At 37.7% G+C, this 16090-nt stretch overlaps 1 protein-coding gene across 1 annotated transcript in view; it reads left to right on the plus strand.

Moving 5' to 3' along the window:
- Window positions 1-16090, plus strand: part of TM9SF2 (transmembrane 9 superfamily protein member 2) — a 197042-nt gene that overhangs the window by 166264 nt on the left and 14688 nt on the right. The window contains exon 14 of the mRNA XM_067151214.2: window positions 10580-10751. Coding sequence (XP_067007315.2) covers window positions 10580-10751 — 172 coding nt within the window. The remainder of the gene's footprint in view (window positions 1-10579; window positions 10752-16090) is intronic.

Genomic DNA, 16090 nt, shown 5'->3' on the forward strand with positions numbered 1-16090 from the left:
GGAATGTGTACGGAACACTTTTCAACTCGCCAATTCAATTACAATTGCTTGCGTTTTCCGTACTATCCCAGTTAGGAGCTATTGATCTTTTCTTAAGCCATTCCATTTCTTTTTTTGGCGTTCATTACACAAGCAAGCTGAAGAAATGTTGATATCAGTATAAGCCAATTTCCAGCTGTCTCACTTAGTGTTGCAACTGCCTTTTCGATATGCCGTGCTACTGTGCGACTTTCCGGAAAGTTTTGCTCATAGATAACCAGCAGAAGCGATCATAAAGGCAGTGAACGTGCGAAATACGTCAGTGAACTGCAGGAAGAGATTCCTACGCCTTGAAACGAGTGTATACGTGCTGTATAGTAATACAATGCGTATACCTCGTTTATTAGTAAGAAAAATGTAAAACACTTATACAGGGTTTATTCACTGTTTAACTAAACAACTAAACCGCCATCACAACAATGCAAGTTACAAAGTGATGTATTTTTAAATTTATATCGAGTGCTGTGTTATGAAAGTGGAATAGTTAATATAGTTAATATTAGCATAAAAAGAATCACTTCAAGCAGTATTAGTTATAGAAAAAACAGTGTAAATATTGTGTTTTTTGAAACCGTTAACTATTACCTTACGTATCCTACTTCGATAAGCCACCTTTTATTCTGAGCCATTGTTGATGTGAAGAGGGTGAACAATCGATAGTGTCTGTTAAAATTTGAAAAATTGAAATCACGGCCTACTAGATAAGAAAATGGTGATTGTCAGATGCAGTGGGTAACTCCACGATAAAGTAAGCTTAAGTGCATCTTTAGAAAAGAATTATATATAAAAAAATGATTTGTATATTTCACTAACTGCGAACAAATCTATAGCAAACGAATTATTGAGTTGTATGGGGCATTAGGTAGCCTATATAAGATATAGTCAGTAATCATTGGGCGAGTGAACTCAACGCCATTGTTGTTCGGTGCTAACAAAGAGTATATTTACATAATAGACAAAGAGAAGGAATCAAAGAAACATGACTGGGAAAGGCAACAACAATGCCCCTTGCGGCACATGCGGCAAACAAGTAACAGATAGCGATGCCGGTGTTTGTTGTATCGATAGTTGTAATAAATGGTTTCACAAAGATTGTGTCGGTATCAGCACTGGAGACTATCCAGAAACCTAGCTGCACATTGTTATGGCTTTGTAAACCGTGTAAAAGAGAACTAGAATATCTCAAAAGAAGCAGAAGCGAACTCAAAGATATCAGAAGAGAAATGCAAACATTACAGGAAACAATCCTAGCCGGAGTCAGAGAGGAAATGAGGGAATTCGTCGAAAACCTCACCTGCAAAGACAATCAAATCAACAAAGAGCAGACATCAAAGACACCTCCAGAGGTAGAATCAAACCAAACTCCACAGACCCCACCAGAAAAACAGAAAACGGACTCCTCTAAAGATCGTACAACTTCAGATATACCGATCCAAAATAAGAACTCAACTACTAGACCCGGAAAAACCTCAAAAAAGAACCCACCTACAGACAACTTGACTGGACAGGAAGAAAAGTGCATGGATGGAACAGCACAAGTCCGGAACTATAGACCTCTAGCTTGCTCGTATACTGACTTTGGAGACAAGGAGAAAACGAGTGATCTAAATGAATCTACCCTACCAACACTGACCGAAGACGCAGGACCCGATGAAAAAACACCCTGGAACACAGTGGTGAAGAAATCGAAACAGCATCGTAGGACCATCATCGGGACGAAACAAAGCAACGAAGAACTACAACCGGCAGCCAAAACAGCATGGCTATATGTGGGAAAGATAAAAGAAGGAACCACAGAAGATAACATCAAAAACGATTTATTAAGAAATGGCATTACAGAGATAAAAGCCTGTGAAATGCTTAATACAGTTGGGCCCATGAAAGCCTGCAAATTGGGAATTCCTTTTGAATTTCTACAAACAACAGAAAAACCTGATTTCTGGCCTAAAGGTATTGTAGTTAGAAGATTTTCTTTTCGAGGCCAAAGACGCAACATTTTGAGTGTCCCTCGAATAATAAAATAATCAGGATTCTTCTCTGGAACATCGAAGGACTAAAAAACGCCTTACTATTAATACCCCCAAAGACAATGGAACATTTCGATGTCATCATAGCTACGGAAACTTTTCTTTTAGAACCAACAGACCTACCAAAATTCTATGGATACCACACATTTGCAACCCCAACAGGAGGTAGACCGGCTGGAGGAGTCTCATGCTTCCTCAAACCAACTGTCGGAAGAGTACATGAAATCCAGAGAAGTGAAAACACAATCATAGTTAAAACCACTGACCTAACATTAATAGGAATATATATCGCACCAGATAATTCAATAGAAGATGTAGTAGAATCAGTACTTAATGCAATAGGGAAAGTAAATACTGCGGAAGAAGTGATAATCGCGGGTGACCTCAACTGCAGGATAGACAAGCCGAACGTAAAATCGGAGTTAGTTATTCAAATCCTGAGGGATGAAGGTTACACAATGATAAACAGAAAAGGCCTTAAAACATACTTTGCTCCAAATGGCTCCAGCGCAATTGATCTTTTATTCTACAGAGGTGAAAGATTTATGATAAGGAAACAGGAAGGTCTATGGTCCTCAGGGTCAACGCCAATCAGAAAACATATACCCATCTGCACAGAAATTGAACACAAAGAGTCACGGAAAACACCAATCCCCGACGATAAGGGCATCACACTTTCAAGAAATATTGATGGAACGAAACTGCAAGACCACCCGAATATACAAAAAGCAAGAGCACTTGTAGCTCGAGGACACCTAGATGAAGCAGTTGAAGTTGCTACAAATCTGATACAGGAAACCGCTTTGCCTGTGAAAGAAAGGAGAGCACAAAAGTGGTTTGACAGACAATGCTACATAGCACGAAAAGACACCTTACGCGCGTTATGCTCAGCCAGAAAAATGAAGACCGCTGATTACTTGGAAGCATATGCCATCAAAAGAAGAAATTACAGAAAACTTCTAAAAGAGAAGCGAGCTGAATACCTGGAAGCAGAAGCCAAGAAGCTTGCAGTCGAAGCAGAAACAGGCCCATTTCGGGCCCTCAAGAAAAAGCAAGAGTGTAGAGTGAGGGAAATACCAATGGAAACATGGGAAAAACACTTCTCAGCGCTTCTAAACAGGGACAACAGAGCAAAAGGTGAAACCGCAAACCACCCTATCGATCCAGAACACGAAATTAGACTAACCACAGGGGAAGTACAGATGGTAATCTGCAAAGGAAAAAAGGGAAGTCAGTAGGACCGGACAACATATATACAGAACACTTAAAAAGTACTCAAGACCATTTACTACAACTTTGGACAGAACTATTCAACAAATGTCTAAATTTAGGCAAAATACCGGAAGTTTGGAGAACGGCAACGCTGAAGATTTTGTACAAAGGGAAAGGAGAAACTGACAACCCCGACTCATATAGAGGTATAGCTCTAGAAAGCAACTTTTACAAAGCATTTGCAACTATTGTAGCGAATCGCCTGAACAACGAAATAGACCCATTCATACCAGAATGCCAACTAGGCTTCCGCAAAGGAAAAAGCACGTTACAAGCCGCAGCATGCCTGAAAGAAAAAATTGAAGAGGCACTGAGGCATCCAAAAGGGAAGTACTACGTCGTCTTTGTCGACTATAAGAAGGCTTTTGATCTTATCGACAGAGATATCCAGATAGGAAAATTGAAACAAATGATTGGTGACAACAAGCTCGTGAGAATCGTTGAGACCATACTAGACTACAACCTAATCCAAATTGAAGATGGAGCATCCTCATCCGGGAAAGTAATTCAAACCAACAGGGTACCCCAAGGAGACCCACTAAGTCCACTACTATTCAACGTAGCAACGGCAGATATCACACAAATAATGACGGACTCCCCTGAGACTACTCTAATAATGTATGCTGATGACAAGGCTCTGGGATCAAGCTCAAAGGCAGAACTACAGTCGACAGTGATGAAGTTAGAAGCTTGGGCTTCAGATAACAAATTTGAAATTAATCAGGAAAAGACAGTGCAGATGGTCTTCAGAAAAGGTGGCAAGGCGGCCAAGGACGACGCCATATCATTAAATAATAAACCACTAGAAATAGTCAAGAAATTCAAATACGTGGGCATCACGTTCCAAACGAGCATGACATCCTTCAACAGCCACGTCATAGACAGAACGACAGCAGCAATCAGAGCCATCCACAACATCAAGAATATATCTATGCTATCCCTTAACACAGCGATGACTTTATTCAAGACCGCAATAACCCCAATTGTCTCGTATGGAATCGAAATAATATGGGATAACCTGACAATCGGTGACTTGGAGAGGATAGAAAGGGTCAAAGCAAGGTTCCTGAAGAAGACCCTAGGAGTAGGCAAACTGGCACCCTCCAGACTTGTTTATGTACTGGCACGGGAAACTTACTTCATTGAGGATCTACGACTCAATCTACCACTGCCATCTACCGGCCCATTCCAAGAGCTTCAGGAAAAACTTCTTAAGAAACGCGCGGAAATAGACCCAGAATTCTACGGAAATGACGCCATGATCGATCGAAACTGGACCAATCACCTTCAAGAGCAAAGACATGTCATAACAAGATATGCAATACATGGCTTCCACCACAAAATATGCGCAAAGACAATATTCCACAACCCAACAAATGACTGTGTTTGTACACTGTGTAAGGAAAAGTGCGACCGCTACCATCTGCTAAAGTGCAAGAACAGAATAAAGACTCTAACAGAATACAGCACAATGTAAATTGGCACAACTAACTCAATACTCATTCGAGTGCTCCTTATATAATTAATAAACAAGAGTTAAACAACTGTATAAGGACTTTTTATTAGTAAGACGGTCAATAATTTGAACAGTGTTACGAAGTCAAACATTTTTTAAAACTTTTAACCACAAACAGACATTTTAATGTAACAAAACAAAATTTTTAACAACTATTCAAATGAATAGACATAGTTTTTAAGCTGACCAACTATGTAATCATCCGTTCTCATATCATTAACACACTAACCCCTCCATTGTTTTTAATATCATTTAATTTAATTGGTATTTTTAGTACTTTTTAAGTGAATCAATGTTCCTACAAATTAACGTGTTTAAAATCTTAGCAATTCACCTAAGCTACAATAACAGCTGAGGATGTTCCTAAGTAAGGAACAAAACATATACTGTTGACAAATAAAAAATTTGCCAAAAGGCAAAAAAAAAGTATCAAAACGGTGGAAGAATTTTAAATATTGTAAAACTTAGTGATTAAATTTTGATACGGAAAATGAAGTTGATTACTTGCAAAAAGATACAGTGCCGAAGATGATCGATCGCATGAAGTATAATGACTGAGTGCATAAATATCGGCAACGGAAAAAATCGAGCGCGCAAAATCGCTCGTAATAACGAATGCGTCATTGATAGGGTTATCCAACAAATTAATCTAAAAAGCCACCTAATCGATACTTTATTTATTTTGCCTTTGGCAAACTTATAAACACATTAACAAACACAGTACATATTTCGACCACTTAGTGGTCATCTTCAGCTGTATATAAAAACTCTTAGATGATAACATTTAAAAGCAAGCACATTGAATCTTAAAACTATATCCCATGGGAATCCAAAAACTATTGTTCTAGATGCTTTAAATGAAATGGAAGATGGTGGGGGGGGGGGGGGTTGGGGTAAGGAGATTTATGTGAATGATACTTAAATTACAGTATCGTTTACAATTGTGTTTAAAAACTTAAATGATGAAAAACATATTTAAAATATTTAAAAGCGTCTATGGTAAAATTCTTTTTGATAACATTAGGTGGCGTGAATAAAAAGTTCGTGTTTGTAATAATCTTCAGGCATTTGTGAGAAAATAATAACTTAATTAAAATTCGCGTCTGTGGTGCTGTTGAACACTTTGTTTTTAATAAACATACTTTAAAATATTCTAAAGTGTCTATGGTAAGGCACTTATTCAAAAACACTTGTGCTTGAATGAAAGTTTATGTCAGATGCACCAGTCTTCAGGTATTTATTGTTTATATTTAATAACTTCCTTGAGTGATATTCTTGTGGTTAAAAGGCCGTGTTGACTGTTTAACTTCCGAGAATTGCTCTTCGGAATGTCATAAAAGAAATTGTGTTAGTCGTTTAACTTGTTAAAACCCTGTGGTGGCTTCTGTTATACAAAATGGCGATCTGATTCGGGCAGCTTGCCTCGCAATCTGTAACCAGCAGGAGATCGTAATATATTAAAATATGACATATGATAAAAGTAAAAAGCTCCGAATTCTAAATAGATAGCGGGAAGATATTTGTATTCGAGATTGCGTGGCCTTGACTTACCTTATCTGGCAAATGTTTAATCCGCGTTGCCTTGGAGAACTGCCTTCGTGCACGACCTAGTGTGATAGCGGTGTGACATGGTCTGATTGTTCGTGGAATATTCCGAAGAAAGGGGAAGTAGAGTTGTGTCGTCATCTAGTACGTCTTGTGAGGGGGGAGGGATCACTGGTTGTGTTTCAGTGACGTCGTGTTTGAGTATTTCATTTGTTTGTCTTGTTTGTTTACTGTTTACCATTTCCATGTATTTACTGAATTGTTCGTATAGGAGGTTTTTTCGTTCGTTTCGTTTAGATTCCGTTCCCTGTTCTCTAGTTTATCGAGAGTAATGTGGATGTTTTCTAGGTTATTCATTAAACTTCCTTTATTAATCCTACTGATAATTTGGAGATCTTATCTGATGTTAGTGAAATTGTGATTTGCTTCCTTCATATGAGCTCCCATAGCAGAGTATCTTCTGTATTTCTCTGCATTAACATGTTCCTGATATCTAATTAAAAATCTCCTCCCAGATTGCCCCACGTATGTTTTTTTGCACTGGGTACATGTCAATCTGTAAATGCCAGATTCCTGGAATTCGTCATCTTTAAGTTTATTGACTTTGTTGTGATTAAAAAATCTATGTTTTGTATTGTTGTTGGTTGAGAAAGCTATTTTGGTATTGTGCTTCTTAAACAAATTCGTGATTTCATAAATCCTCGGGTTATTAAAGGTGAATTTGACGTATTTCTTTGCATTCTCCGATTGTTGCTTTAGTTTAATTTGTTGTTGATATTTGCACTTAGTAATGATTTTGTTAATGAATTTCAAACTGAAACCGTTATGTAAGGCTTGTTGATGAATGAAAGATAGTTCCTTCTTTCTGTCTGTATCTGTTAACGGGATTTCAAAGGCCCTGTTGACGAAACTGTAGTAGGCGGATTTCTTTTGTGAAGTGGGATGTAAAGAATCGCTTTTAATTGTAGTCGGTGTAAAAGTGGGTTTTCTGTGTATTTTAAACTGGAAATGGTTGTTTATCCGAATTGTTTGAATATCTAGAAAATTGAGTGTACCTTCTTCTTCTTCCGCTGTAAATTTAATGTTTGGGTCTAAAGTATTCAAGGTATTTAGAATACTTTGACTGTCATTATATTCTTTGTTTATAATGACAAAAGTATCGTCAACAAAGCGTACCCAGAAATCAAGTCCTTTAATGTGGCCTACTATCTGAGTGTATTCCAAGTGATTGAGGTATATGTTAGCTAAAATTCCGGAGGCCGGTGCTCCCATAGGTAGTCCGTCTTGCTGATAAATTTTATTATTAAAAGAAAAAAAAATTATGGTTCAATACGAATTCCAGGATAGTTATGAAGTTTTCTGTTTCAGGTTTACTGATGCGTTTATGGTCTAATAAATTAGTTTTTATAATCTTGATAGTGTCTTTTATAGGAATGTTCGTATACATGTCTTTAATGTCGAAGGAGCTTGTTACGTGAGAACAAGTTAATTTGAAATCTTTAGCGGCCTTACAAAACTTTAGAGTTTTTTATCAAGGTTTTGGTATAAAAAAACATAGTTTTGGGACAAAAACTTATGAATAAATTGAGAGGCTTTGTACGTAGGGCTTTTCCGAAAATATTGAAATGATGAAAATTTAAGTTTTTAAACACAATTGTAAACAATACTGTAATTTAAGTATCATTCACATAAATCTCCTTATCCCAACCCCTCCCCCCATCTTCCATTTCATTTAAAGCATCTAGAACAATAGTTTTTGGATTCCCATGGGATATAGTTTTAAGATCCAATGTGCTTGCTTTTAAATAGTTTTTGGATTCCCATGGGATATAGTTTTAAGATCCAATGTGCTTGCTTTTAAATGTTATCATCTAAGATTTTTTTATATACAGCTGAAGATGACCACTAAGTGGTCGAAACATGTACTGTGTTTGTTAATGTGTTTATAAGTTTGCCAAAGGCAAAAGAAATAAAGTATCGATTAGGTGGCTTTTTAGATTAATTTGTTGATTAAACTCATCGATACGGCCATGAAGTGGACAGCTTGCAATTGATAGGGTTCTCGCTGTAACCGAAGGATAATACACAGTTTAATATAGGGATTCCGAAGGGACGGACAAAAGTTATCTTTATAACGGGGTTCTTGTTATATGCCATACTCGCTATAGCGGACTTCTACTGTATTTCCTTTCCTGTTGTTTCTCTTTTCCCTTCACCTCCTTCTCAAGATTTCCTTTGAACCTCACCTACCCCCAATTCTCTCTTCAACTTATTACAACACGAAATAATTCCCATATGACATATTTTTTAAAGTATTTTCTTCCACCTGACTTAATTCTTTCTTTCTTTGCTATCATTTATTCAGAGTCAAACGTATGGTCTGCATTGAACTGTGAATTTCCATCCACCTTTATTTAACTCCATATATGTTAATCCTCCTCACGTAACATCCTTCGTCCTACAAGATTCTAGAATCAGAAGAATTTTCTTCCAGCATCATACTTCGCATCCGCATATATATCAAGTTTATAAACATCTTGTGAAGACAATGTTACTACAATTTTAATTGATCTCTGAATGAACAGCAGCATCACTTGGAAGCCAGCCTTTTTCGATTTACATGACCAGCAACTTAAGGATTACTTTTACAACTTTTTACTTTTATACGAATCATTTATGTAATTTAACTCTGTATATTTTGTATTGAAAAGGTGGATCTTAATAATACATTAGTTTAACTCTATTGTTATCACAACACTTGCCAAGAATGAGAGATGAATTTGTGAGCCATAAAATATCCAGGTGGAGATGGACACACTCAAAGTCACGTTCAGCCTTTCTCGTGGACAGTCGAGATTGTCTTCTGATGACGCAGAGCACAGTTCTCTATGAAACATAAAGAATTTCACCTTATTTTCTTGACACGGCATAGGTCCAAAAGGCTATACAGTATCATATCCAAATTTCTGTTGTTTGTACAAAAAGAAATCTTAACATTGTGTTTTTTGAAAATACTTGTGATTTTAAATAAATCTTTGTTAAAAGTAAATGTTGAAAACATAACAGGATTTGGTTTGTCTCTTGGTAAGGTGGTTTTAGAACAATACCTAAATTTGTTAATTATTCTTTCATTAAAGGCCTCCTTGAAGCCATTAGCTTGAGCTATAGAACAGATGATTTTTAATTCTCTATTCAAATCAGTTTTGGACATGGAGATGTGGAAAGCGCGATTTACCAGACCAATCATTAATTATAAACCTAGCCCCTATTTAAATTGTCCCAATTCATTCAACAGTTTCTTAGAAAACATCATAAGCTTTTTTCAAATAAGTCAATCAAGAATACCATAGAACTAATCAAAAAATTAGGTAACTTTAATCTTCAGTCATTTCATTCTATGCATTCCTTTGATATTGTTAACATGTACCCGAGTATCAATACTAGCTTACTTTTTCCAATTATCGAAAGAAATTTACTTGCCAACAGTCAGTTTAGCAAACTGTAAATTCGAGACTTTATGACCATCTTAAGATTTTTAATAATAATTACTTCACATTCGACAATGTTGTTTATAAACAAGATGGTTTGGCGATGGGGTCACCGGCCTCGGAAATTTTAGCTGAGGTTTACCTCGATTATCTAGAGCATTCCGTAATTGATAAAGATATTAAATTTGCTAATATTCAGTTCTGGGCCAGGTGTGTGGATGACACGTTTGTAATCCTTGATGAACGTTCTAATGATGCACATTCTACTGTTGAAAAACCTTAATAGCATAGATCAGCACATCAAATTCACCCTGGAATCGGAAACTAATAGATCAATCAACTTTCTGGATTTAACTATTAAAAGACATCCCTCCTCTTTTACTTATGGTATTTACAGAAAACCAACTCAAACGGCTGCTACCATTAGATATGACACATGTCACCCTCAAATGCACAAGAGCGCTACATATATGTGCATTGATATATGTATTTTTACGATTGCCTATTCTCGTATTTGGCCGAAGATGACGCTCATCAGCTTCAAAACTAGTTCCTTATAACTTATTTAGTTTAATATTAGTATTGAAAAGGTGGATTTTTAATTTTACTTACCTATTAATATGGAATGACTGATAATATAGGTAGATAGGTATGTATAGCATATATTTCATTAGGGTATTGTCTCATTCCAGGATTACCACTGGTGGTGGCGCAGCTTCCTTACAAGTGGCTTCACTGCCTTCTATTTATTTGTGTACTGCAACCACTACTTTGTCACAAAGCTCAACATTGAAGATGCTGCGTCCACATTTCTGTATTTTGGTTATACTCTTATAATGGTGTTCTTGTTTTTCCTTCTCACAGGTAAGGATCTCCATCTGTATTTCAGTCCATTAAGAAAACCATCTCAGATCACAACTAGAAAGTTGTGTATATTTATTGAATGATTACTTGTTTACTAATGAAAGGTCATGCAAAAGTTTATGTTAAATGTTCAGATTTTATTTTTTATTACAATAAGACTGAAGTGAAATAATATTGCACAAGTGCAATAATAGTGACACAACTTAAAAATGAATGTTTCCGAGAAAACAAAGTTTTAAAGTTTAAGACACCATATCAAATCAAGGATAATATTTTATCAGACTATTTCTACATGTTAAAATTTAGCATATATTTTTAGCAGGAGAAGATGATTATTATTTACAAGCGTATTTAGAGGATTATTCAAGTGAAAATGAGGATATTTAGGTGTGCGACTTGCCGGAAAGTGATTCAGATACTGAATTAGCAAGTGAAAGTGTTGTTAGCGACATTATAGAACCATCTCAACCTGTTCTCAGTGCATGTGACTCACACAACATGTCAGGTACGTCAGACTCTTTCAGTTTTATTTTGCCTGATGTTTCTTAAAAAAAAAAAAAAAATGGGAGGTAACAAGGACAGAGAATGCTGTGTATGTAGCAAGGCCAGCAAAGAAAAGGGTGAAAAACGAAAGCAATCCTGCACCATTTGCACAACATGTGAAAAAGATCCGGATGATCCATGTTTTCCGAAGCACATCTGTTTGAGATAAACATGGGGTTATGGGGTGATATACATTGAAATATTGGTAGAATTTTTTCCATGAGTGTTACAATTTTTCAGTATGTGAGCACATGTATATGAAAACCTACAACCTGTTTTCCAGTCAGTGACTGAGTCAGGGATGGAATGAATGAAGCCCCCATCTTGCGGCGAGGATAGGAATTGTGCCAGCTGCCAAAGCCTGTCGCACTTCTCTGGGGCAATGATTAATGACTGACAGATGAAATGAAATTTAGGTAGCAGGTAGGGACCCTCTTCGGAGGCAGCCCTACCCAGAGAGTGGTGCCCCTGCCTATGTGAGTCCCAGAGCACACTGACCCGGTGTGTAACATCTGGTATGGGTCCCAGCTCAGGGTTATGAGTGAAGACCTCAACGGCATCTACGGCGGAGAAGGTGGACTTCGGCACGGCGGAAATGGCGGAAGGGGCATACCCGTAGCGTCTGTACTCCAGAGGAGCGGCTACGACAGGCGGCGTCTCCATGTTAGGGGCGGCCTAATTTTGAACCTGGCAGTAGGTATAAAATGCGTTTGGGTGTGGCGAGCCTATCGTAACAATAGCCTATATGGACAAAGCAGATATGGTGCCTCGGAAAAGGTTAGGGCGTACCCTGCTAAAAGCGACGCGCAGCTCTTCAGGTGCTGGGGGAACTGTGCAAAATGGGCAACCAGCACCAAACTACATCAAAATTGCAACAGTAAATGTGCTGACACTGACGGGAAAGACAGAAGAACTGGTTGACTTCATGATAGAAAAGGATATAGCCATACTTGGACTGTGTGAGACCAAGAAGAGGGGTATAGGTGAGATCCCTCTGAGAGAAGGATACAGGCTGTATTACAGCGGAGAACCTGAAGCAAAAAATGGAGTGGCCATCATACTTAGAAGAGAAATCCAAGAATATGTGGAATATACAAAGTACGTCAGCGATAGGATGATGATGATGATGATGATGTGACTCCAGTTTGAAAATGGCGTGAAAGATCTATTTCAATTGTATGCCCCACAAACTGGTTGCATAGATGAACATCTAGAGGACTTCTTAGAGGAAGTGGAGAGACAGATAGAAGATAAGGAAGTACTATTGATGGGAGATCTAAATGCACAAGTTGGAGTGGAAAGACAAGGAAAGGAAGATGTTTTAGGGCCCTTTGGATATGGAAATGTTAATCCAGAAGGCGAGTTGTTGGTGGATATTTGCATGAGGAATCAAATTATTGTTGGAAACACCTGGTTTAGGAAGAAGAACAGTCAGAAGATTACAAGGTACGGTTGGGGAGACAGACAAACAAAGACCATGATTGATTATATAATCATAGAGAAAGAACACCAGAAGAACCTTGTAGATGTAACAGCCATGCCTGAAGAAGCCTTTGGTGGAGATCATAGAGTTGTGATAGGAAAATTGAAAGTTGGAAAGATTGAAAAACCCCAATTAAGACGAGAGAAAAGAATTAAAGTATGGAAGTTGAAGGAGAAAAGCATACAAGAAGAATTTCAAAGGGAAATAATACCCTTGGTACTCAGGACAGAGGTGGGGAATGTTGAAGAGGAATGGAAAAGATTTAAGGAAGCACTGGTTGGATGTGCAGAAAAGGTGTGTGGTAGAACATCAGGAAATGTGAAAGACATAGAAACACACTGGTGGAATGATAGGGTAAAGATTAAAGTGAAGGAAAAGAAAATGGCATAGAAAGCATGGAAAACATCTAAGACTGAAGAAAGTAGAAGAAAATATGTGCAGGCAAAGAATTTGGCCAAGAAAGTAGTGGAGGAAGAAAAGAGGAAAAGCTGGGCCCTATTCACACAGAAATTGAGAGATGATACGCAGGTTAGCAAGAAATTACTGTATGGTATCGTAAGAAACAAAAAGAGAGATCAAGTAAACACCATATTTGTGAAGGATGAAGGTGGCATAATTTTAACAAAGCCAGAAGAAATAAGAAATGGATGGAGAGAGTATTTTTAGAAGCTGCTGAACATAAGAACGGATGACAGTCATTCAATGGATGACCAGGAAAGGCAATTAGTTGATGATGAAATGGATAAAGAAATTACAGTGAATGAAGTTGAAATGGCAGTAAGAAAGATGAAGAATGGAAAAACTGCTGGAATAGATGAAATTTCAGTGGAGATGATAAAGGCAGCTGGAGCTGTAGGCCTGCAGTGGACATATCGGGTTCTCAGGAATGTCTGGGAGAATAAGGAGCTCCCTGAGGACTGGCAAAAAGGAATAATCATCCCAATTTTCAAGAAAGGTGATAAGGAAGTTTTGAAGAACTACAGGGGAATTACTCTAATATCCCATGTTGCTAAGATAATGGAAAGGATACTGGAAAGTAGAATAAGGTGGAGGGTTGAGAATCAGATACAGGAAAATCAGTTTGGTTTCAGAAGTGGAAGGTCAACAATAGAGCCCATTTTCATTATGAGACAACTAATGGAAAAGCATTGGGAGTACGGGAATGATATAGTGATGACATTCATTGACATTGAAAAGGCATATGACAGTGTCCCCAGGACGAAAGTTTGGGACAGTCTGGTGCAAAAAGGAATTGGACAGGGATTAATAAAAATGATCATGGCATTGTATAAGGAATGTTGTAGTTGCGTGCAAACACAAGTTGGCAGGACAAGTTGGTTCAAAATAACTAGTGGGCTGAGACAGGGAAGTGTTCTATCACCAATCCTGTTTACAATAGTAATGGATGACATCATGAGAACAGCAAAAGCAGCATATGGAGGAAGAGAAATGAACATGATGTTATTTGCAGGTGATATTGTGATTTGGGAAGAAGACGACAGGAAGGTTCAAGAACAGTTGAATGTGGTGAATGGGAAGATCAAAGAATGTGGATTGAAAATAAGTGTAGAAAAGAGTAAAACTCTTGTTATGACTAGAGGGGAGAAAGAAGGGAAAGTCAGATTAGACTTGCAGACAAGCCCCTGAAAGTAGTGGAAACATTTAAATACCTGGGGAATGAATTAATGGAGAATGCTCGACTGGATGCTGAGATTAGTAAAAGGATTCAAGCTGGAAGTTGTTTCTATCATAGTGTAAGACACATGTTATGGGACAAAGATGTGCCAACGGAAGCAAAGGATCCTATGTACAAGATGTATTACGTACCCATAACAACTTACGGAGCAGAAACTTGGACAATGACAAAGAAGGATGAGAGTCAAATACAGGCAGCCGAAATGAAGTTCTTGAGGAGTATGATACAGAAGAGTAGAAGAGACAAAATAAGGAATGAGAAAATCCGGGAAGAAATTGGAGTGGAAAAAATGAATGATAGAATAGAGAAGAGCCGACTAAGATGGTTTGGGCACATAAAGCGGATGAGCGACAAAAGAATGCCAAAAAAGGTGATGGAAATACAAATCCAAGGAAGGAGAGGCCGTGGACGACCACGATTGAGATGGAAGGATACCGTCCAATGCAGCATTATAGAAAGAAACCTGGACTGGGACACAGTGTTGGAGGAGGAGTGGTGGAAAGACCGAAGAAAGTGGAGAGGAACCATACTTGCCTCTAGCCGGCTACAGCTGGATAAAGGGAGATGATGATGATGATGATGATGATGATGAGATGAAATGATATGATATTGGAGTGTGTTGCTGGAATGAAGGATGACAGGGAAAGCTGGAGTACCCGAAGAAAAACCTTTCCTGCCTCTGCTTTGTCCAGCACAAATCTCACATGGAGTGACCGGGATTTGAAACACGGTATCCAGCGGTGAGAGGCTGCCGCCTGAGCCACGGAGGCCTGGTCAAGTGTATAATGTTTTGTAAAAATTAATTTCCATATCTGTGAATCAAACTATATAATTTTTATTCAAATTATTTTAAATTGTTTTTAATTTATGCACAGCTTTGAAACAGTAAAGTAGGCGAGTAACATTTTTTATTTTTATATATTACGACTTAGATATAGGCCTAAGTGAGATTATTTCAAAATAAGTTTGATTATTAACAAGAAAAAATACACTTTTCAGGAGAAAATCAAAGAAATACACATGTGCCAACAACTTTATTTTTTAAGAAACTGGCACTGGTGCAAGCCCCTCAGACGGGTTGCAGTCAAGATGAAAAGAACAAATTTCTTGAAGACCTAGAAGAGACCATCTGTGAAGAGAGGGCAATCATCACTGGGGACCTCAACGCAAGCTCGGGACAGACAGGAATGGCTATGAGAAGGTGATGGGACCATATGGCTATGGGAGAAGGAATTCAGAAGGGGAACATCTCCTAGACTGATGCATAAGAAACTGTTTGGTAGTAAAAAACAGTTGGTTTTCTCACAACGTAAGGTAAAAGTCAAGAGTGTTAGCACGACCAGGGATAAATAAGCAAATTAAAGGAAATACTTACGATTATCCCAACCAAAGGCCGTCGCTGATTGAGGAAGCACTGGACACAAGAGGCCAAGCGAATCAACTTAAAATAAGCTTAACTAATTGGCTGAAATAATAATTCCTTGATCAATTTAAAGAAAACTTTAATAATTCAAAACATTTATAATTTACCGACCTCAAAAATTTTTTTTTTTTTTAATTTAATAATACGATAAATACTGAATACTATTCTGATCAATAAAAAAAATAACCCAGTTG

The sequence above is a fragment of the Anabrus simplex genome, chromosome 7, assembly GCF_040414725.1.
Source record: "Anabrus simplex isolate iqAnaSimp1 chromosome 7, ASM4041472v1, whole genome shotgun sequence".
Classification (NCBI taxonomy): Eukaryota; Metazoa; Arthropoda; class Insecta; order Orthoptera; family Tettigoniidae; genus Anabrus; species Anabrus simplex.